The 22,883-nt window shown below is 32.7% G+C and overlaps 2 protein-coding genes across 5 annotated transcripts; both read right to left on the reverse strand.

Moving 5' to 3' along the window:
* Nucleotides 1-1,875: 1,875 nt before the first annotated feature.
* Nucleotides 1,876-5,736, reverse strand: LOC107953469 (SNAP25 homologous protein SNAP33-like). Of its 4 annotated transcripts, none has more exons than NM_001400391.1 (7): nt 5,560-5,736; nt 4,656-4,759; nt 3,861-4,356; nt 2,772-2,865; nt 2,487-2,614; nt 2,267-2,364; nt 1,876-2,173 (listed from the first exon to the last, which is right to left on the reverse strand). In NM_001400391.1, the coding sequence occupies exons 3-7, from the start codon at nt 4,353-4,355 to the stop codon at nt 2,074-2,076; spliced, it is 915 nt and encodes a 304-aa protein (NP_001387320.1). In that variant the 5' UTR covers nt 4,356; nt 4,656-4,759; nt 5,560-5,736; the 3' UTR covers nt 1,876-2,073. The 4 variants fall into 4 exon arrangements, with proteins under 4 accessions (NP_001387320.1, NP_001387318.1, NP_001387319.1 ...); NM_001400389.1 differs by having other exon boundaries at nt 3,861-4,424; NM_001400390.1 differs by lacking the exon at nt 4,656-4,759.
* Nucleotides 5,737-14,086: 8,350 nt separating this feature from the next.
* On the reverse strand, nt 14,087-16,906 carry LOC107953468 (zinc finger RNA-binding protein). The gene is made up of 3 exons (XM_016888782.2): nt 16,437-16,906; nt 15,058-15,468; nt 14,087-14,799 (listed from the first exon to the last, which is right to left on the reverse strand). The coding sequence occupies exons 1-3, from the start codon at nt 16,713-16,715 to the stop codon at nt 14,272-14,274; spliced, it is 1,218 nt and encodes a 405-aa protein (XP_016744271.1). The 5' UTR covers nt 16,716-16,906; the 3' UTR covers nt 14,087-14,271.
* Nucleotides 16,907-22,883: the final 5,977 nt, after the last annotated feature.

The raw sequence follows: 22,883 nt of genomic DNA on the forward strand, positions 1-22,883 counted from the left end.
GAGGCACATAACATGGATAAAAATTTTGGATAATTTTTATAATATTTTATTTATATTTAAATTTTTCTGTTTTTTTTTGTAGTTTGTTAAATTTTTTTTATTAATTATTATAAATTTATAATATTTTAACACTTTTAAAAATATATATACAATAATCTTAATTACCTCTAGAATGTCCAGATTCATTTCATATTCATAATATTTCAGTCGCGTAAGTATTTATTAACAGTTAAATTAGTCAATGACAATTTTCATTACTAGAAGGGTCTAGTTAAAGTTGTTTTTGTTATTGAGGACTCAAATGGGTGTGTTATTAAAGGCTTTGATTAATTTTTTTTTTATTTTTTAGTAATGATTTTTTTTACCTTTAAACCTAAATATAATAAACATTTTTCAATACTCAAAATTTAGTATTATAATAAATAATAAAAATTATTTTTATTAATTTAAAAGTTTTTTCAAACTCATACTTTATATATATTATAAATAATTATTCAAATAAATAAAATTTATATAAATATCATATAGCCATAAATATTACATACAAATAAAAAAATATTACACACAAATTCATACATATATCTTATAATAATATTAATTATGTTTATAAAATTGTTATATATTATATAATCATAAATATTATATATAATAAGCACTTTTTTTAATTATGTTATATACAATAATTCTATTAAAATTGAACATTTATATAAAATATTTACTTTGTATGAAGCACATTTGTATTTTGCCATTATGATGTAAAAGTAAAATTAATCATCACATTCGAAATATAATTTATAAAACATCAAATTCATTTGAATTTGTTTAAGTCTACTCGACCTGGTCCAATAAAATCCGAGAAAATTTGAGTCTGAAGAAATCCAAATCTAAAAGTACTTGAGCTAAAAATTTCTAAACCTGAGAAATTTCGAGCCTAAACTCATTTGAATCTAAAGGCAACTCAATTCAAGTCTTTCCGAACCGTCCCATTTACCACCTCTATATTTATGTAACAAAAAGATAAATGTAAATTTATTAAATATATATTTAATATTAAATAACTCGTGTATTGCACGGGTAATAGACTAGAATTGAATATTCTAATATTTATAGAGTAATTTATACGTGGCTTTTTCATATTAATGTATCAGCTCTCTCTGAGAGCATAAATAGGGTTTCCACACTCATGTTTCCCAACTTTGTATTAATTGGCCGTAGTCCTTCGTCCACCCTTGCCTAGTTGGGTTTCTACTAGCTTTAACCTTCTCGAGTTTTGCTTGCATCCTTAACCTTAAAATAATGTTTGAAATTATTTTTACAATAATGCACATGTCAAATATTCATTGGACCACATGATGCCATTTGATCTTAGTACTAAATTGAATATTAACCAAACTCAAATACTAAATTAAGATAAAAGAAAAATCTCAAATGCCAAATGTTTAAATTTTAGATAAAATAATACACTAATAATTCTTTATTAAATGAAGACAATTTTTAATAAATTAGATACAATATAAATCTCATTAATTAACATTATTAATATATTATAATTTTTTTAAGTTGAAAATTAAAAAAAATTTATTTGAATGTTAAATGTTGCAACAACCACATTTTTATAACATCCAAAATTTTGACAAAACAAATAAAACTATTATGGAGAAAATTAACTGTACCCGACATATAAACCTATCCAAAGAGACATCAATCATCTTGTAAGCAACCAAGGAAACACATCAAGATCAATTAAAAACCTCTACACATCAAGTTATAACCTGCGTTTGACACTCATGTTGTGTAGGACATAAGTACAAAGATATAACCTTCCAAATACCCTTTAAATATATATTATATTATGAAAAGAGATATGCCAAGTCATGGAACATAGAGAAAATTGATAAAGCAAATAAGTAGCAAAGAGCTGGATTGTATTAATAGACTGTGAGAAACAAAAACCAGGTGATAGTCTTAAAGCCCAAGTTGTGTGCGCAAGGAATTACACTAGACAGAAGGCTTCGACAGGATGGCAAGCAAGAACAAGCAAGTCCAAAAATCGAAATATTCAATAACGAAGATCTACTTTCCGAGTAATCGACGAGCACGTTGGTTTGCACCTTGGACTCGGAAATTTAACTCATCCACGTCATCTTGGAGACCATTCAGACTTTTGTTTTGCCTGCGATAATGGTTAAGCCAAATTATTTTCTAATGTAGTTATATAACCAAAAAATACCGGGCTACCAGGTGAGAACATTAACAAGAAACAAACCTCTCAATTTCAGATCCCATGTCAATGGCCATATCCTTCAGTTCTCCTAGTAGATCACTTAAATCGGAGAGGGCAATGTCTTGCTTTGATTTTTCAACCTGTTACGACAATCCCAGAAATATGCAACAAGTTGCCTTTTAGAATTAGTGGCTTGTTTCATGCACTCACTAATCATATATATATTTTTATATTTTTGGGAAAAAACAGGCGCAGCACACACCTCAACTTTTTGAGATGTATTTGTGGGCTCCGGGGGTGGTGTTCGAGACTTTGAACCTCCATGAGGAACAGGAGTCAATCCAAGCTTCTCCCTTTGTTCCAAATGGGCACCCCTTCTTTGTGAATCATCTGTATTTTGAGTAAGTTGGACAAAATAGACCAATCAGAAACAACTCCAAAATCACCAAGAACCTCTAATTATAAAAAATTACACATTCCAACTTATCATATAGAGTGATAGAGTGAAAACGAACATAATTCATGGAGGGTACAGAAAGAAGATGACCTCTTGTGACAATGGGGCCAATGATTGCACGAGTCTTCTTTGGCTTCCAAGTTTTAGAGAACATACCTCCAAGGCTTCCAAGAAGCTTCTCACCCTGAAATTTGAAAGAACTATCATTCGAAGCATCCGTTTAATTGCATAAGATCAATGCAGAGGAGGTTAGTTTAATTGAATTATCATTCAAGAAGAAATGAAAGATGAAAATACATAGAAGGAGCAAATTTTAATGGAACACCAATTACCAATTCTAAAATGTAGTTAAACTATTATGTTACCAATTTCAAAGACTAGTTTCCTTCCTGCATTGGATCAAAGATTTTCCCTTTGTAAACTGTCTGAAGGCTCACAACTCATGAACTGCATAGCACAATAGATCAGAGAGATTGCCAGTGGCAGCACAAGACAGCAGCTCTTACAAACTGCTGCGAGTAAGTTCAGTGAGTGGTCTTATAAGTGTCAAGTCAGTTTCTTACAAAGTAGCCTATTGGGAGAGGAATAAAGGGTTTCCAGGTTCAGGAAGTTTCGGAACTGATAGTATAAACATTTCATAGTATGAGTGAAAACTGGAGCCTACTTAAGGATTTAAATTTTGTGCGACCCCTTATGATCATCATGCTAACACAAACAAATCCAAATATCTTGTTTTAGAAAAATATAAACTATGAAAAAGAAGAAATCATAAAGCTTTTCAAGTTTTTGTATCCTAAGGCTATTCTTCAATCATCTAGTATATGGTTTTCATCCCGAAAATGAATAGATGGTTTGTAATGAAGTAGTCTCTTGGAAGAGGAATAAAGGGTTTCCAGGTTCAGAAGTTTCGGAATCAATGTCATAAACATTTCATAGTATGAGTGAGATGTCTAGGGGAATACTACAGGTTCAGTCCTATAAAAGTCTAAATTCGAGCATCATTAAGGATTTAAATTATAGGTAACTCCTTATGATCACCATGCTAACAACATGAACAAGCCCAAATATCATCACATTTCAGAAAATATAAACTGTAGGAAAGAAGAAATCATATAGTTTTTCATGTTTTTTCTTCAATCATCTAGCAGCAAGTTTTCATCTCAAAAACGAAAGACATACCATACTAAGGTCATGATCGATGCCAGCAGCCGCATCATGTGTCCTGGTAATTTGCTCACCCTGCTGATGTAAGGTAATCAAAGTCTTGGTGGCACCTTCTCTCATTTCTTCTGCAATCTTCACACAGTTATTGACAGTCTTTGTAGTCTCCTCAGCCTTGTAGACAGCATAGTTCTCCAATTCTTGCACTGGTTGGTTCTCAATTCCTCCACAGTCACGGAAATCATTCTTATACTTGTTCTGCAATGCCGAAGTTTGCCAATACGAAGAGGAAGAAGAAGAGTTCACTTTCTCTTCATCATCATCAAACGGATTGGTCCTGAAATTTGGAGGATTCAAGGTAGGCTTAGAAGAAGTTGTTCTGGTAGGTTTAAGGGTTTGCATGTTGTCCAATTCATCATCGGAATCAAAAGGGTTGGTCTGAGCAGCAACACGCCCAGGATCTACAGAATTGAGCTTCACAGTCTTCAATGGAGATCTCTTTAAACCCGACATTCTGTTAATGAGTCAAAAAAGTGCTACTTGAACAAGCAGTTGCTAGGAAGAAGTCAAATTTTATTTAATCTGCAAAGCAATCAACCATCACAAATTACAACATAGCAGCAAAGAGAGATGGACATCACGTGACAATCAAATCTGTATATTAGTGTCGAATATGAGTATTTATTTTACATGTGCATATTCAATCCTTTCAAGTCATATACCCTTACTTATGTCTGAATATGTGCTGGACAAGGATACTTCAAGCAAACAACATAGAAACAAAGAAATATAGACATATAATATACTACTCACTCGGGTTCGAGTGTTGGACAGGGTATTTGTCTCACACATCTATGCTCAATTTCTTTCGAGTCATATACCCATGCTTATGCCCAGATATGTCTGGAGAAAGATACCTTAAGCAAAATGAAGAATCGGATCAACATAGGACATATAAGACAGAAATACAACAAATTCAGTAAGTAACAATATATCCATTAATATCTAATACCAAAGGTGAAGTAACCAGGAAGATAATGGAACTCAACTTCCAAAAATTCTTTAAAAGAAGAAAAGGTTAACTTGATGAAGCAAATTTCTTTCAACTCTTCCTCCTAAAAAAATATTACGAGAGGGGAAAGGTTATTTATGTAATACTTGATAAAAGGGACTTGAAAGGGATCCAGAAGGCCAAAAGCCACAAGACTAAGAACTAGAACTAGATCATGAATCACAAAGAAATTAATGCAATCAAGAACAGCAATACCCCATAATTAGAATCCCTTTTTTTATGATCGAAGACGAGTTAAACTTAGTTTACTTCAAAATTTTCATCACTTTATAAAGTACCCAGAGATCAACAAAGAAGGAAAAAAGGGAAAAAAAAATTCCCTCAGTTTCCACGGCAGGCAACCAAATATCGAAGCAACAGAGAAACCCATGAAGCAAACATCAAAACAAATAAAGAAAAAAAAACAATCTCATAAAGAATTCAAGATATGATACGTAGGAGTGCTCAAATTTTGAAAAGAAAAAAAGGATATAAAAAGACAAAAATCACAACAAAAAGAGGAAAGGGAAACTGTGTTTTGTTTGGTTAACCTGAAAGTTGGATTTGTTTGAATAAGAACATGCGAGGAAATTAAAACAATCCATATTTAGAAATCAAGACAAACAACGAAAGAAAGAAAGAAAAAGAACAGAACTGGGGGAGTACCTGCAGAAACGTAAATGCAGAAAAAATCTTGAACAAGTTAAGAGAAACTGAAGTTCAAAAACTACAAAAATGAAAATCTAGAAGGAAAAAAAATTGAGTGTGTGCAAGTTTTTTTTTTTTTTGGAGGAATCTTAAAGAGGGGGAGACGCATGAAACGCGGCCGAGAGCCAGAAATTTGAAAACTTGTAAGAAAGTGGGCAATTTGTAATTATCAATTTTTGTTTTGATTTCTTTTTAAAGAAATTTGTTTTTGATTTCAATTTAGGGTAAACTACATCAATTATCCCTAAATTTTGTTTAAAATTACATTTCACTCACCTAACTTTCAAAAGTTACATAATAATCACAACGTTATCAAATTGTTACATTTTTGTAATTTTAAAATTTCTAATATTTTTTTTTTAAAAACTAGTAAATTTTATTAATTTTTTAAATATCTTATATTGTTTTTTGTAATTTTATAAAAAATCTATTTTTAATCATTTTTAGAATTTTTTGCCTTTTTAAAAGATTTTTCAAATGATGATGTCATCATATGACATGTGGCAGTGTATGATTGCTTGAATATCTTGGCCGTTAGTTTTTAACTTCCAAAGTACTAAACTAGGAACATTTGATAATGTTAGGGATTGAAGTGGGCCAAAAAAACTTTAAAGATTGAAGTGGGACAAGTAGTATACTTCAAGGACTAAAGTTTGCATTAAGCCAATTTATAATATAAAGTATCCTACTTCTTTTCTAAATCCTTTCGTTCTTTTTGGGCAAAACACTAAAAAAAGCCTATTTTTTAAAAAAAATTATTGGAATGGGCCCGGTAATAAATTAATTACCGGAATGGCCTAATTCCCCTAAAGCGCGTCCACGTCAGCGCGATGTCAGGGGACGTGGCAGAAAAACGCTTCCTCAAGGAAGCGCTTTGCCTACGTGGACCAAAAGCGCGCCCTCAAAGACGCGTTTTCCTGCCACATAAGCGCTCTTCTGGGGACACGTTTTGCCCGCGCGTGAACAGTACCAACGACTATTTTTTTGACCGTTGGTGACCCCCCAACGGTAAAAAATATATATATAAAATCCCCCTTTCATTTTTTTTCACAACTAAATCCTTTCTCTAATATTCTCTCTAATATTCTCTCAAATTCCTCTCAATTTGCTCTCAATTTCCTCTCAAATTCCTATTTAAAAGAGCTTTAATCTTTTAATTGTTTTTAAAAAAGTTTTAAATTTTATTTTTTTGAATTTTTTTTAAATCGTAAAAATTTGTACGAATTTAGCAATGGCCGGAGAATTGATTCGTCTTGATGACAAGCACATATACGTCGAACAAATAAAAATGGTAAGTGTTAAATTTAATTTTTAAATATTATTTAATATTTTTTTTATTTACACAATTTTGAATAATTATTAATTTATTATTTGTTATAAAAGTCTGTAGATCGGATATTGCAATGTTATATCCGTAATATGCATGATCCTCTATCACCGTTGGTAGAGAATTACCTGCAGGAAGCGGGTTTTTGGCACGTGGCAACGGTAGGCCGGAGATGCAAGTTGGACCCGAAACTTATCAGTGTGTTGATTGAGAGGTGGAGACCCGAGACGCACACATTCCATCTTCCATGTGGAGAGTGCACTATCACTTTGGAAGATGCCAATCTACAATTGGGATTGCTGGTGGACGAGTACCTAATTACTGGGTCTGTTCAATCTGGCGATTGGGGAGCGGTATGCTACGAGCTTTTGGGCACTATTCCGGAAAATATTAATGGAGGTCAGATCGAAATGGGCTGGTTACGAGACACATTCCCGGATCCGGATAATGATTCAACCGAACTAGAAAGAATCCGATATGTTCGGGCATACATTCTTCAGATAATTGGAGGTTATCTGACGCCGGACTTGTCACGGAACCTCGTACATCTAAAATAGCTGTTGAAAATCGTTGATTTTAGAGCAGTTGGTGAATTGAGTTGGGGGTCCGCCATTTTGGCCACATTGAACCGGGAGATGTGCGGGGCGACGCGACCAAGTAAAGTGAAAATCTGAGGTTGCCTGTCACTACTACAGTCATGGGCACGATTTCGCTTTCCATTTTTATGTCCTCGAGTCAACCACCCATATACATTCCCACTTATAACGAGTTAAATTTTATATTAAATTTTACAATTATTATGTAGATTAAAAATATAATAGCATGCTAAAAATTTATTTAATTAGATGGGATCATCCAGCAAGTTATGCTGGATTGCCTAGCTCTCTTGAAGATATACGGCTTCTATTAGACCAACAGTTTGAAGCACAAGTAAGTATTAAATAAAATTGATATTCCATCATGAGCTAGTCGATTGGTATTTAGTATTTAGTATTATGTATATAACTAATATACGCATCATGTTCATATAGTTTCAATGGACACCATACGAGGATCCGGCAATTCGGGCAGTAATTCCGGATGAGTACCTCCAAAATCCAAACACTTGGCATGTGAAAGTTGCATTGGTCAACTATGCGACCGTGGAGATGCACCAGTCGGACAGAGTATTACGGCAATTTGGATTCCGACAACCGATTCCCTTAGCACCTGAGGTGTTTGATGATCATCACAAAATCGGCCTACGACAATTGCATACGGATTGGCCGAGATTCTGGTCATACTACATCCAAATGTGGGAAGATCGGTATGATTATATATCTAATCGGGAACCGATCATCGTTTCGGAGTTAGCGTGCGTGCCAACACATGCCATGGTTTAGGATATATGGCAAGCCATATTTACTGTCAGTAGAGGAGAGGTAGCGGCAATTACGTGTCCAAAGGGAACAATGTAGCCCTTTAAATCCAATACGAATGGACAACGATGTAGGCCCAACAATGAGGCCTAGACATTCACCTAGCTCATCATCAGCGGCCATTCAATCACTAGACCCAGTGAGAGCACCGACACAGTCACCCGACCCAACAGTTCAACCGACGATGCCCACGACACAGCCTTTTTTGATGATGTCAGGGGCGTATCCTAACCCTTTTATGTATCCTAACCCTTATATATTTCCTTTTTCGAGTCCTATGACAGGTTGGAGTCCATGGCCAGGTTCATCTCTATTTTTCGTTACGCCGAATGGACCACCGATGTATATGCCAGCGTCGCATGAGAGATCGCAAGAGGGGTCGTCGGGGAGCTATTCTTTTTACCAATCTCCATCACTGTATGGGTTTCAAACAGCTTCGCCGTTGGTGATGCAAACACCTCCACAGTCACTATTCTATCAATGTGGTTAATCGTCCCAACACCGACAACCAGATCCCCTACCGGAGGAACCAAAATTCCCGCCAGAGCAACCACAACCCCAGCCGAAAGCTGGACAAAGGAAGAATCCAACGCGTAACCGTCGACGGTCGCCACGTGGCACTGGATCCGAAGGGCACGGAGATTGATTTTTATATGAATATATTTGTACAAATATTTTGAATAATTTGATATTATTTGATATAATAAAATAGAAATTCTTCTATATTATTTTATGTACTAAAATAGAAATTTACTTTTAAATTTTTAATATAATAGAAATTCTTTTAAATTTTGTCTTATGTTGAATATTTCTATATTATTTCATTTAATAAAATAAAACGTTGTTTTGAATAAAGTAATTTCAATTTACTAGATTATTTTTTAATAAAATAGATTTTCTTTTATATAAGTCAATATTTTGAATATTTATACCATTTTTTTATTTGCAAAAATAATAATTAATACCAAGTTTTTTACAATCTAGTTCAACTTTGCGATTTGGGCATGATCAGCTTGTATGGCATGAGTTCCTACACTATCCGCACAACTTATGTTGACTGGTTGTTTCTTGGATATCCATATTGTTACGTATTCTAGTCGAGTAAGGTCGACCCATTGGTTTGCGACGCAATTCTCTATCCAGTAACAACTTAAAGGGAGCAAGTGATACAGACGACCACTTATGTTTATCTGGGACCGGTGGGAATACGTGTCTCCAGACGTTGTACATGTTTTCTAATTTGTACACTTCGTCTACATAGCTCATTGGATCCAGACGGAGATTCTGACAAGCTGCAATTACATGAGCGCATGGATAACAAAGTGCGTCAAACATCCCACAGTCGCAAGTCTTATTTCGTAAGTGTACTCGATATTGCCCGCTAATAACACCTTGGTGCGGTCTGTCAAACTCTGTCACGCGAAACCATAAGTTGTCTCGGTCATGACAGACTGTGTGCATGGTGTTCGCCCGTTCCTTGCCCTTGTTAGTTTCTTGCACTACTTTATTGCACCATATATGGCCTCCCTGCATCTGGCCTGCATAACTCCCTGCTAGCTTTGGAAATAGCGCCGCTAAACGAAAATATGTCTTTCGCGCAACCGATGTTATCGGTAGATGACGTGTTCCTTTTAGAACGAAATTTATGTATTCAGCTAGGTTTGAGGTCATATGACCATATCGTAGGCCGCCGTCGTATTCTTGTGCCCACTGCTCGAAAGGTATGTTGCGAAGGTAGTCTGTGCCTTTGTCGTTAATTAAACGCAAAACTACTAACATCTCATGAAAATGATCTTTATTTATTTCATACCCTGCCAATAAAAGTTCATAGCGAATATTACATAACCCTATTTCAATTAGAATAAATTTAAAATGACAAACATAATTATATTAATAGAGACTAAATACCCATGTTGGTCATTTGTCGTCGTTCACTCTTAGATGAATATTGCCTGTAGTAGTAACACAGATATCAGGTTGGGGGCACACATGCCTCCTTCACCTAGATAGAAAGAAATCCCAGTCATCAGCTGACTTCCTCGGTGTTATTACAAATGCAAGTGGAAGAATTCTCCCACTGCCATCCTGTGCCACTGCTACCAATAGCTGATGGGTATATCTACTGAACATAAAGGTACCGTCAATTTGTACCGACGGTTTGCAGTATGAAAATGCGTCTCGGCATTGCTTAAAGGTCCAAAACAGGCATTTGAACACTTGGCATCCACATAGCGATCGGTCGTTGTAGTACGCAGGTTCGGTTTGAAGGTCTGTTATGCAACCTGGGACGTATCTCTTTAGCACTTGACACCACTGCCATATTTCATTATATGAAGCGTCCCACCCACTATGCATCTTCTCCAACGCCTTCTGCTTAGCTATTCAAGCCTTGCGGTGAGAGAGCGTGTACCCCATGTGGCTACGAATATTGGCAATTAACACCAGCACTGAAGTCCTGGGATCTACGTTCACCATGAGCAGTATCAAGCTAGCTAACATAGCTGAATCCATCTTGAGATGATCTTGTGAAATACCTATAAACGGAGTACATTAAATAATGCAACATTACATAATAACAGTATTATTCAAAAACCCTAAATACCGTACTTGCAGTACATGTCTGTGGATCTTTGTACTTTTTTATCTCTCACAACCCTCCTCAACGAGGCGTAGATTTTCCATGAACATGTACCGTCTTGCACTGTACACTTCGCCTCAAACTTATCAGTTTTGGACTTAACGACGTGGTAGTTAACACCATTATTGATGCTATGTTATTTCAAAGCACCAATAAAACTATCATTGTTGGAAAACTAATTACCAAATTCAGTACTGAACTTGTACGGTCACGCAACTGGTGTAGTAGATCTGGAAACTCCAACGCATCATTTGTAGACAGATCGACATTATGCATGTGGGCTGGAGGTGAGTATGCCCTGAATCGTGGATCTTCTTCTTCATCTGACCCTCTTTAACATCTTCAGGTTCAGTTGGAATAGGCTCTGGTTCAGAAAATAATCCAACTTCTGCACCATCAGGCCTGGGTTCTCGAGGTGGATCCACATCAGAGTCATCTTCTAACCCACCATCATCTGCAACGTAGAAGGTCCCCTCACAGGTGGACGTCGTAGGGAGTACATCATCCCTTCTTTTCGGCGTTTCATAATGTCTAAAATTGGATGTAGATTGCAACCACTAGAATTTGATGTCATTCCCCAATACGTATTTCCAGCATCAAACATCGACCCACCGAGGTGCATGTCTCATCCACCGACAGAGTGTCGTGCAAGGGTTGTGTATTCCACACCGCTATTAAACATGGACTGCTCCGTATTTTGTAACCCACTAACCGAGTGTCGGGCAAGAGTCGTATATACCTCTCGAACACCAGTCGCAACTGCATCATTTGACGATGTAAATTGTACATATAACTCAATATAGTGTGCTCTACTAGCGAGATGAGTTGCACCATTGCCTCCAAGCTACGAGCACTTTTTATGTCAAACGAGTCATATGTCACCGGATCAATTGAAGAACAAAATCGATACGTAATAGACAGAACTTTCATTGGCGTCGTTCCGAATATTTTACGCCTAATTCTTTTACGAAGTTCTGTCAAATCTATGTTCTGGTTAAAAACTAGTCGCACTGTATTCTCCGATAAAAAATAACACCGTTCTTGGTGTGGCAAACCTCACCATCATAGTAAATAACAGTACTAATACGTTCACTCATCTTCAATTTCTATCCTTCTTAGTCTCTCTAAATTTTTTTTCTGGAACTTATGCAATTTGAGGGAAAATTTTGCCTTATTTATAGCCTCAGGCCATGCACTACTGTAGCAAAAGTGCGTCCACGTGGGAGCTTTTTTCAGGGGTTACTGTAACAAATGTGCGTCCACGTGGGAACTTCTTTCAGTACTTTTGCTGACAAAGCATCCTGCTTAAAGCGTTTTTGACACTGTTTGCTCAAAAACGTCTACTCAAAATTATTTTTTCAGGGGCTACTGTAGCAAAAATGCGTCCACATGGAAGCTTATTTCAGTACTTCTGCTGACAAAACATTCTGCTTAAAGCGTTTTTGACACTGTTTGCTCAGAAACGTTTACTCGGAATTATTTTTTAGGGGATACTGTAGTAAAAACGCGTCCACGTGGGAGCTTCTTTCAGTATTTCTGCTGACAAAGCATCATTCTTAAAGTGTTTTTGACACTATTTGCTCAGAAACGTCTACTCGAAATTATTTTCTCAGGACCTATTGTAGCAAAAGCGCGTCCACGTGGGATCTTCTTTAAATTAACAAATATATTAAATTAAGTAACCCTAAACCCTAATTTATTTAAATTTTTACTTAAAAATCCTAAACACTAAGCCCTAAATTAATTTATTAAAAATTTATAATTAATTTACTCAAGTAACCTTGAACCCTAATTTATTTGATTTTTTCTTAAAAACCCTTAACTCTAAACCCTAATCTAAATTTTAAATTTTTTTAATTAAATTACTCAAGTAACCCTAAACCCTAAGTTAATTGATTTTTTCTTAAAAAACAATAAACACAAAAACTAATCCAATTTTTTAAAAAATTATAATTAATTTAATTGACAAACCCTAAACCCTAATCCCTTGCTTATTTAATTTTTCCTCTTAAACCCTAAATTTAAAAACACTAAAACCCTAAAAACCCTAACCCTAAACCATTAACCCAAAACCCATCGTAGGAGACACGGGCAAAACGTGTCCTTGAGGAAGTGTTTTGCCTACTTGGACATAAAGTGCGCCCTTAAGGGAGCGATTTCTGTCCACGTAGGCAAAACAGTTCCTCAGGGACGCGTTTTTTTGCCACGTCCCCTGACATCGTGCTGACGTGGACGCGTTTTCGCGAAAATGGGGCCATTCCGGTAAATAATTATTTACCGGACCCATTTCGGTAAATTTTAAAAAAATGGACTTTTATATGTAATTTGCCCTTTCTTTTCAATAACTATTGCTAGATTATTGATTTTTTAAGTAACTTTCACTTTTGAAATTTTAGATATTTTAAATATATAATATGAAGTGCTCTTCGTCTTCTTCTTCTCCAAATTATCATTTTTTTCTCAAATTTTAAGTCAAGATTTTACATTTAGCTATAAATAAAATATATATTATTTTTAATGATCTGGAAAGAACGAAGTCGATGTTGATTTGCATGAAAAAAAGAGAAAAAAAAAGGCAAAGAAGAGTGTAAAACAACAAAAACAAGTGAAAAAATTGAGTAGTGAATGGGTGTTTAATATTTTCTTTTGTGTGTGAAAGTTCAAAAATTGTGATTTTTTATGAGATTGGATGTGAATAAATTAGCTACAAAATTCTAGGTTGTTCCTTGCTGCAATTGATTTTTTATATAATTTTTTTATTTATTTTTAAGAAATTTTTTATTTCTTTTTCAATTATTATTAACAAAAATTTTAAAATATTAAAATAATTTTTTAATTATAGCTCAAGTACCAAATTAAATATTATAAATTTATCCCATAATTTTGCCATAATAATTCAATTTTAACTCTAAACTTATTTATTGAAACATTAAATCATTATATCTATGCCATATATAATATAATTATTAAAAAAATAATAAGCAAGCATATTCTAGTTGAAGTTAGAGGTCAAATTTCAAAACAGCGAAATCCAGCATACCCTACCTGTTGTAAAAGTTCAAAATTCAAAACATCCTCAACCATATCAAAAGAAGCGTTTCATTCACCAAAAACTTCTTCATTTATGAGCAAATAGAGGATTTACAGCAGACAAAGTGTTCTCTTCCAACAATAGACCAAGTCAAGGTAAGGATGCCACATTCAAATCGGATTGACAACCACAACAATCAATAAAAATTTTCCATGCATTGATTCTCCATCTATGTCCTTTTGTGGCGGTTCTCATTTTAACTAGTGGTAGCCGCTTGCTTCTTTACCATGGCGGCATGCTTCTGCCCAGTAAGATGGTATTTGAAGACCTTTTCACTATTGCATACAACGTTGCAGATAGTGCATACTCTAACATCAGCAGCAGCCGTTCCACCTTCCATGACTTTCAGTTTCTTAGTCTCCAAATCCTCCTTGGATGCCTCAGGCTGTGCTGCCACTGGGTTCTGTACACTAACTCCTCCGTCGCTACTGCTTGCTGCTGGGTTTTCTACTGGTTTAATCATCTGATTCATTTCAGCCGGTGCACCCATGGAAGGATCAGAGGTTCCTTTCTTTGATTTTTCTAAATTCTCCAGCTTCTTCAGGTGTTTCTTCCCGGACAAGTGTTGTGCATAGGCATCGCCGCTGTTACAGTTGATTTCACAAACTTCACACCATGAAGATTGAACAACCTTAGATGTCTTCTTGCCTTTATTCCAAAACTGATCATTAGCTCGAACTGCAGCAAGATAAGGTCCAACCCCATCAACAGCTATAAGTCCAGCCTGCATGATCACATATACAAGAAAAATCGTATTTAAACCGAACTTACAAAGATAACAAATGGACTAACCAAATAGGTTCCAATTGGAAAAGAGAAGTACAAGAAAGTATAAATGAATATGGTGAAAATAAACCAAGCTGGAACTTCTTGCATTTATGCATGAAGAAATTCAGTGCAAGCCCAAAACAATATAAATAAATCGAAAAAGCTTAGCTTTCAACTCTATTAAGAAATTTCCAAGTGAACTAATTAATGTTACCTGAGCTGCATGTCTCCTCCCGGAAAGATGTTTAACAAACACTTCATGGCTATTACAAGCAACATTGCATATCGTGCACATCCGAACAGAGTTAACAGCTGCCCCAGAATCTAAAAGCTTTTGCTTCTTCCTCTCTAGCTCCTCAGCATTTGCCACACAGGAAGCCCCATATATCATTGTATTGGAAGATTCTGGGAGTATTGCAGTTGAGGAACTAATCTTTTCTTGCAATTTCCTCCGATGCTTCTTTCCAGTAATGTGCTTCTCGTAAACATCTTTTGTTTGGCATTCAATGTTGCAAACCTCACATCGCATTGGTTGAATCAGTGCAGTTTGATTTGATGCGCTTATTACATTATTAACCAATGACTGATTTGACCCATTGTTGGAATTCGAAGCTGCTACTGACAACTGAAACCCCAAAATATATGTAGTATAAACAATCCAAATGACTGAAAGCCATTCATCTATTCATCCAATGACTATACTATGATACTTTATCATTGAGTAAACACATATTTTAAAACATAAAACTCAGAAACTTCATTAATAGAAACATTCCTCTCTCACTGACTATAACAGGAGTAGAAGTCTATGTTCATCCGACTTTTCATTTCCCTCGAAGCATCCATGTCTAAAACTTGGGTTCAACACATTTCTAGACACATACCCAAATCCAATATTAACAACCAAGTCCATAACATAGCTAGAAGCAGATCCAGAAACAAAACATCACCTCTTCTGAAACAATCTTACACATTTTATCAACTGTAGATAAGGAGTTAAGGACAGCAAATGAAATGATTGGCATATGTATAAATATATACACATATATTCTATATTGCTTCGACTTTTCATTTTTCTTTTAAGTATCTGTAGCTGCCACCCAAGTCAAACACATTTTCATGCACATATTCGCATATGTAGTAGCAATTGAGTCCAAGTAACATAGCTAGAAGTTGTTTCAGAAACAAACATCACTTAACAAGTGAAAATATCTTACACATTTAATCAACTACACACACACACACACACACATAAAATCCAGAAAGCATCAATTCCATAGCCTATGAATGATTTTCAGTTATGAAAACTACTCAATGCTGGACCAAGAATAGATGAAATTTTCAAGGCTAATTTTGAAATAGAACTGGATAGATTATATTTTCAAGAATGATTCTCGATAATGAACTTATGATTAAAGCAAATTATAACAAAAAAAAATCCCACAATTAAAATCTAAATACCAAACGAAGAAAAACAAATTTCCAATAAAAATCCAAAAAATTGACCCCAAAAAAGGAAAAAAGAAATTCAAAATTCACATTAAAGGAAAAAAAAAACTGCAGCGAAAGAAAGGACGAGAATAAAAAACTAACAGTAGCATCATATCTAATAGGACCAGCCTGTCTAGTGATCCAACTCTGAGAAGCTCCATTTGGGTCCTCATAAATTTCAGCTTGCGCTTCAACAGCAACATGGGTTACGCTGAACTGAGGCTTATAGGCATACGGGTCGGTTCCTGGAGGGTACAAAAATGGCTCAGAGGGAACAGTTGGTGGTTGAGGATATAATAATACAGGATTGAGGGTGGGATTTGAGGAATGAGAAAGGTATGCGAATGAAGATTGTTGCAATTGTTGCTGCGACTTGTACATTTTACGTGAATTTTGGGATATAATTCTTAGGGTTAGGGTTCGTTGTTGCTATCGTGGATTTGTGCATTTTTTGAAATTGAAAGGAGTGGAAAGAGTAGTTTTCTTAATGGGTCTTTTGGAAGTTTAACTAAACCGGGCCAACAGAAATAGATTTGTTATCGGCCGCACCGGGTAGGAGATTTTGTACCTTCAGCTAGTTTGGTCCCAATTATTAGTTAAGTAGTAACAATTTGTTTTTATTTGAATTTAATTATAAATATCAAAATAATAATATTTTTATCGAAAAAATAACAATAATATTTTTTATAAAAAATAAATTTAAAAAATTAATATTATTTGGCTAAAGGGTCAAAATAACTCTTGGTATCAACAAGTAATGGGTACAACAGTAAAACACATTACACATTTAAAAGTGAACTCAGGTTCAAACCTTGAAAATGACATTGTTAAAAAAGGTAACCATGAATCTCCGGAAAGATTTGTATTTATGAATTGTAAAATGAACATTAAGAATATTGATGTGAACATCAAGACCCAATCAAGGAAGCATGGATATGATGGGTTAATTCTACCTCAAGGCTTTATTACAATGTCAAAAGCCAAACAACTCAAGTTAATATTGAACGTGGCTATCCAAGAGTTTGTGACAAAGGCCCACAAGCTGATACAAAGGAGAAAGAAGATCAAGATGCACTTTCTAAGTTTCAACTAAGGGCCAGTTTTTCTGGCCGGTTGAAAAGCATTTTTACATATAAAAGTGCTTTTGGGTGAAAAGGAATGAAGAACACACTTCATTTGGGGTCAGATTTCTAGCTTCTGGGGAGTGCTTTTCTGCGGATGAAAAAGCAGAAATTTTCTGCTTCTCCAACCAAAAAGTGCTTCTAAACTGCACTTTTACTTTTTTACCCAGCCAAAAAGCAAAAATTTTCTGCTTCTCCAGCCAAAAAGTAGACATTTTGTGTCACATAATTGAGAAAAATGCTTTCTCATATATATGTATATATATTATTTTACTTTAAATATATTCATATATATATATATTCACATGTATATATTATTTTACTTTAAATTGTAAATGCTATTGTAAAATTTTTAGTATTTATATTTGATATATAAATATTATCCCTTTTTAAAACTTCAATCCAAATATATGTAATATTTTAATTTGTTAGGTTTATGTTTTCTATGTTATGTTTACATATAATATGAGTTATATATTCAAATACATTTTAAAATAAAATAATACAAATGTGTTAAAAGCATTGATTAAAAATAAAAAATAATTTTTATAATAATACAATTGTGCCAATATCTAATTACAAATATTTAATTATTATATTTAAACATTTAAATATAGTTTATATATTCTAATTAAATTTAATAAATAATTAATATTAATTACTTAGAAATATTTAAAATTAATATTATTTATTAAAATATTAACAATAAGTTATAATAAATTTTTTTATATTTTTGCTAAAATATCATAATATTAACTAATTTGAACATTATTTAAATACATATTTGTTACTTTATAATATCATGTCTAAAATGAACATTTTATTCTTCAAAAGCACTTTTTACCAGCAATGCCAAACATTCAAAATTTTCAAAAGCATTTCTCAAAAGTACTTTTCCACAGCACTTCTCAAAAGCACTTTTCAAAAGCAATGAAGAACTGGCCCTAAAACATTTATTACTCCAAAAGCACTTTTTAAAAGAAAAGCTGTGAATAACAAGTTGCTTTTGGCTGAAATTTTTAGCTTTTCAGAAATGCACTTCTGAAAATGACAAGCTAAAAATTTTAGTTTTTCCTCTCCCAAAAATACTTTTGGTGCTTAATTATTTTTTCACCCCTCCAATAACATAGTATTTTTCTTTTTTTTTCTTGGTGCTTAATTACAATTGTGTTAAAATCATTAATTAAAAATAAATTTTTTTAAAATACTAATTACAAACATTTAATGGTTATATTTAAATATTTAAAATATAGTTTATATATTCTAATTAAATTTTATAAATAATTAATATTTATTGCTTAAAAATATTTAAAATTTATATTTCATATATTAAGATATTAACAAGTTATAATAATTTTTTTATATTCTTACTAAAATATAATAATATTAACTAATTTAAATATTATTTAAATGCATATTTGTTACTTGATAATAACATGTCTAAAATTGACATTTTATTTCTCAAAAGCACTTTTTGACAGTAATGCTAAACACTCAAATTTTAAACCAAACTTTTCAAAAGCACTTCTCAAAGGCACTTTTCCACAGCACTTTTCCACAGCACTTTTCAAGAGCAGTTTTCAAAAGCAATAAAGAACTGTCCCTAAATAAAAAAAAAACTAAATCTTGATCCAGATTCATCATATATAAATATTCGAGGATTCAAGAAAATTAAAATTTTAGAATTTTTGGTCCAAGAAACTAAATCTTGGAGTTGAAACGACATGGATTACAGTAACGAGTTTAAACAAGTCCAATCTTGCAACGAATGGATAAGCATTCAAATTCTTGAAGACCAGCCCATGGAAACGTCTACAAGCCCATCTTAAAGTTCTACTAAGCACTTAAATGAAATTTTGGCCACACATTGTGAAAGTGGACCGTTTGAAGTATGTTATATTTTTCAACATGTTTTGAATTTAATAAGTGGATCGCTTGTAAAATTCGGCCCAAGCAAGCCCATATGTATGTCTTGGCCGAATTCCACCTTATAATCCACTGTTAGGAAATATTTTCATCTTTTGTTACTTAAGAGAAAGTTTGTTAGTTTTAAGTCAAGTCAAACTCGCTTGTATAAACATATGGCTAACCACCCTTATTTCTGGTAAGCTTGAATTTAGTAAAAATACTCATTGAGTTTTTTTTTTTTTTGCAAGATTTTATCTTGTTTGTTTTAGAAGTTGTTTATCACAATCTTCTTAAATTGTTGGGGTTCCTCTTCAAGCTTCAATTTGCTAATGCTTTAATATTGGGGAGGAGATTAGATCTGTCTAAAGGGAATTGTTAGAATATTTGATTTAAAGGCTTCTTAAGGCACTTATCCAACTATCCATCTTCAACTTTCGGCCAAAACCTATTCTTTTCCATCTTTTCTTTATTTTTACTTCTTGTTTTGTTTATTGAATCTAATTCAATTCATTCACAGTCTTTTCAAGTTCAAGATTTAAATTTTCCATTCGATTTTGGGTGATTTGCTCTTAAGATTGCATCTTTAAATGAAATCTCTCTTCTTTCTTTAAACTTATTGCTTCTACTCGCCTTATTGATTTGTTTTGCTTCGATCTTTAGTTTTATTAATATATTTAGATTTTTTTTATTTCAGGTCAAGGTTCGACCACCCTTACTATTCAATAGAAGTTCCTTTTACTTCGAGAAACCCTAATCCAAGTCGAACCCTAATTCCTCTCTTAAACCAAACCATTCTTTCCCTTTTCTCTTTATGTTTGTTTCGATTTTCATTGCTTGCTAATTCTGTTTTGTTTCTTCTTTCAGGTCAAATCCACATCAAACAGAATTGAGTCCTTAGTAATAAAAAAAATTAATTAGGCTTTTTAATGAAACTTTCATTGATTAGTTTGACCATTATGAACATACTCATAGCTAATGAAAACAATGAGAAAGTGATACATTGCATGTCATATGGATAAATATACGATATAGTAAGTTGCATTAGAAAATATTTAAAAGGATTAAAAATCTTAATAAAGTCAATAAAAATTTCTAAAAGTTTATTTGAATTTCTATATGTTAAAATTTATTCTCAAAGTTTTTTATCAAAAATTTATTATATCAAACTATAAATAAATTTTTAAAAATCATAAAAACCTAAGGAACACCTTAATTGATAAATGGGTGAGAAAGCATCCCAGAAGACAAAAACCAACTTTTCAGCATACAAACAATAATCTTTTGGCCAGTGATAAATAATATTATGTTATGTAGCCCTATTCCCAGGGCTGAAATTTTACAAAAATCTGGTAAATTTCAAAATAAAATATTTTTTTTTCTAAATTTTCAGTATTTTTGGGTACTATACCCCTATTCCCAACATCCCAATTATTAGAAAAATGAAAACAACATGCTGCATAAATCATACATTCACCGACATGGACTGCTAAATTTGTTTTGACAATTTTTTAAATAATTTTTTTTATATATTTTTAAAATTTTTAATATTTATATAAAATTTTAGATTTTATTTTAGATTATGAATTTGAATGAATTAAATACATATATATTTTTTATTTTTAAGATTCTATATTAAAAAAAACAATATTGATGTAATCACACAACATACTTATTTATATGGCAAACAATGACTTAATTAAAATTTTTTATTTTTCTTTAAACATTAAGCCATAGAATCAGTCTTTGGTGTTGACTTGTCCCAAGCTAGGGCAAAGAAGTAAAAGAAATTGAAACTGTAGATGAACTCAATCCTAGACACATAATATGAAATTTCTCTGCTAATTTTTATTGTCTATATAAATGTCTTTTTTTATGTAAAAAATTCACAAGTCTCTCCACTTGGATAAACGCTTACGTTATACATTTTGCACGTGTTAAAAAGTAGTTAGACGTTAAATAAATAACAATATTTAAAATAAATTTAAACTTAAAATTAGAAAAAAATTATAGATGTTTATAAGCCAGGTTGAGTTCATACAAAATATTTAGATAAAATTTTTAAGCTTGAGCATAACTCGACCTAAGAAATGGGTTTAATTTTTTCTTAAATCTGACCCAAATTAGAAAAGGTAAACTCAGACCCAATATGGTCTACCTATATTTAATTTTTTAGATTACTTTTTATTTAAAGATAAATTAAAATATATATTACACCAAATACACTAAACACTAGCATAAATATAATAAATATTTTATTATATTAAATATAATTTTTAAAATTTATATTTTGGGTTGGGTTACTTAGTTGGGTAGGTTTTTTGGAGTTTTTGATAATGAGTTTAATTGTTATTGGATTAATGATTCAATATAAATATATATTATTTAATTAATATAATTAATTTTTATTGTTGACACCATTTTTTTGATGGAAACGGGGTCGACTTAGATTTTGAAAATAAAACGAAAAATGGGAGTCGCCACCAATCCTTTTTTATGAGGTGTGATCGGGTCACCTCGTAAAACGGTTGTTTTTAATAAACGATTTAGATTTTATTAAAACAACGATTTTTGTCTACGAAATTCAGAAAAATGGGTTCGGGAGTCGGTTACGCACGAGGAAGGATTAGCACCCTCGATGCACCCAAAATTGGTACCTAGTTGATTAATTAGTGTCTTAGTGTCGAAAATTGAAAATTTGAAGAGTTTTTTTAAAAAATACGATCCTTAAAAGAAAATCTGATATCGTGAATTGAAACATAAGATTCTCTTGTTCCGAAGGAATATCACATCCAGCACGTTAGGACACGATACTCTAAACCATCGAAACCAAGATCACCTTATAGTTTAATGAAACCATACCTTGAAGCTTTAAGAGGATATTTGGCTATTTAGTCAAACGAGAAATCGAAACCCAGCACGTTAGGGCACGTTTTCTCGAGTTTCCAAACGCGAAATATTGCCTTAATTTAAAACTTTTTTTTTTGAATAGTTGCGAGTACAATACTCGAACGAGATGGATTTGTTTTATTTAGAAAAAAAAATGATAAAGCAATCTAAGTTGGATAACTATGTTGATGCTTAATTTACAATACAAGGACGTGAACTAACAATGCAATAATAATCGCAGAGTAATGATACATGAATAAGATTACACCAATGGCACACACAATGAAAATAATCACTCAACATACATTATTTAAACATTGGTATTAATAAACAAAGATGAATAAATTAAATAACATATATGTAACTTCGAAATGAGTAGTATAAAGTAAATTAGAATAAATAAATGTAAGATAATTTTTTAAAAGATAATAAATGAGTCTTAAATAAATAAAAGAAATTTTGAAAAGAAAAAAAAATCAATCATATACAAAACAATTTAAAAATATTATATATGAAAAATTTTAAGATAAATAATAATATATATGCACATATGAAAGCATAAAAAGAATATATAAGAATTCTTGGAATGGATAATAAATAAATTAAGACAAATAGCAAAGTCGAATAAAAGGTA

Source organism: Gossypium hirsutum, chromosome D07, assembly GCF_007990345.1.
Source record: "Gossypium hirsutum isolate 1008001.06 chromosome D07, Gossypium_hirsutum_v2.1, whole genome shotgun sequence".
Lineage (NCBI taxonomy): Eukaryota > Viridiplantae > Streptophyta > Magnoliopsida > Malvales > Malvaceae > Gossypium > Gossypium hirsutum.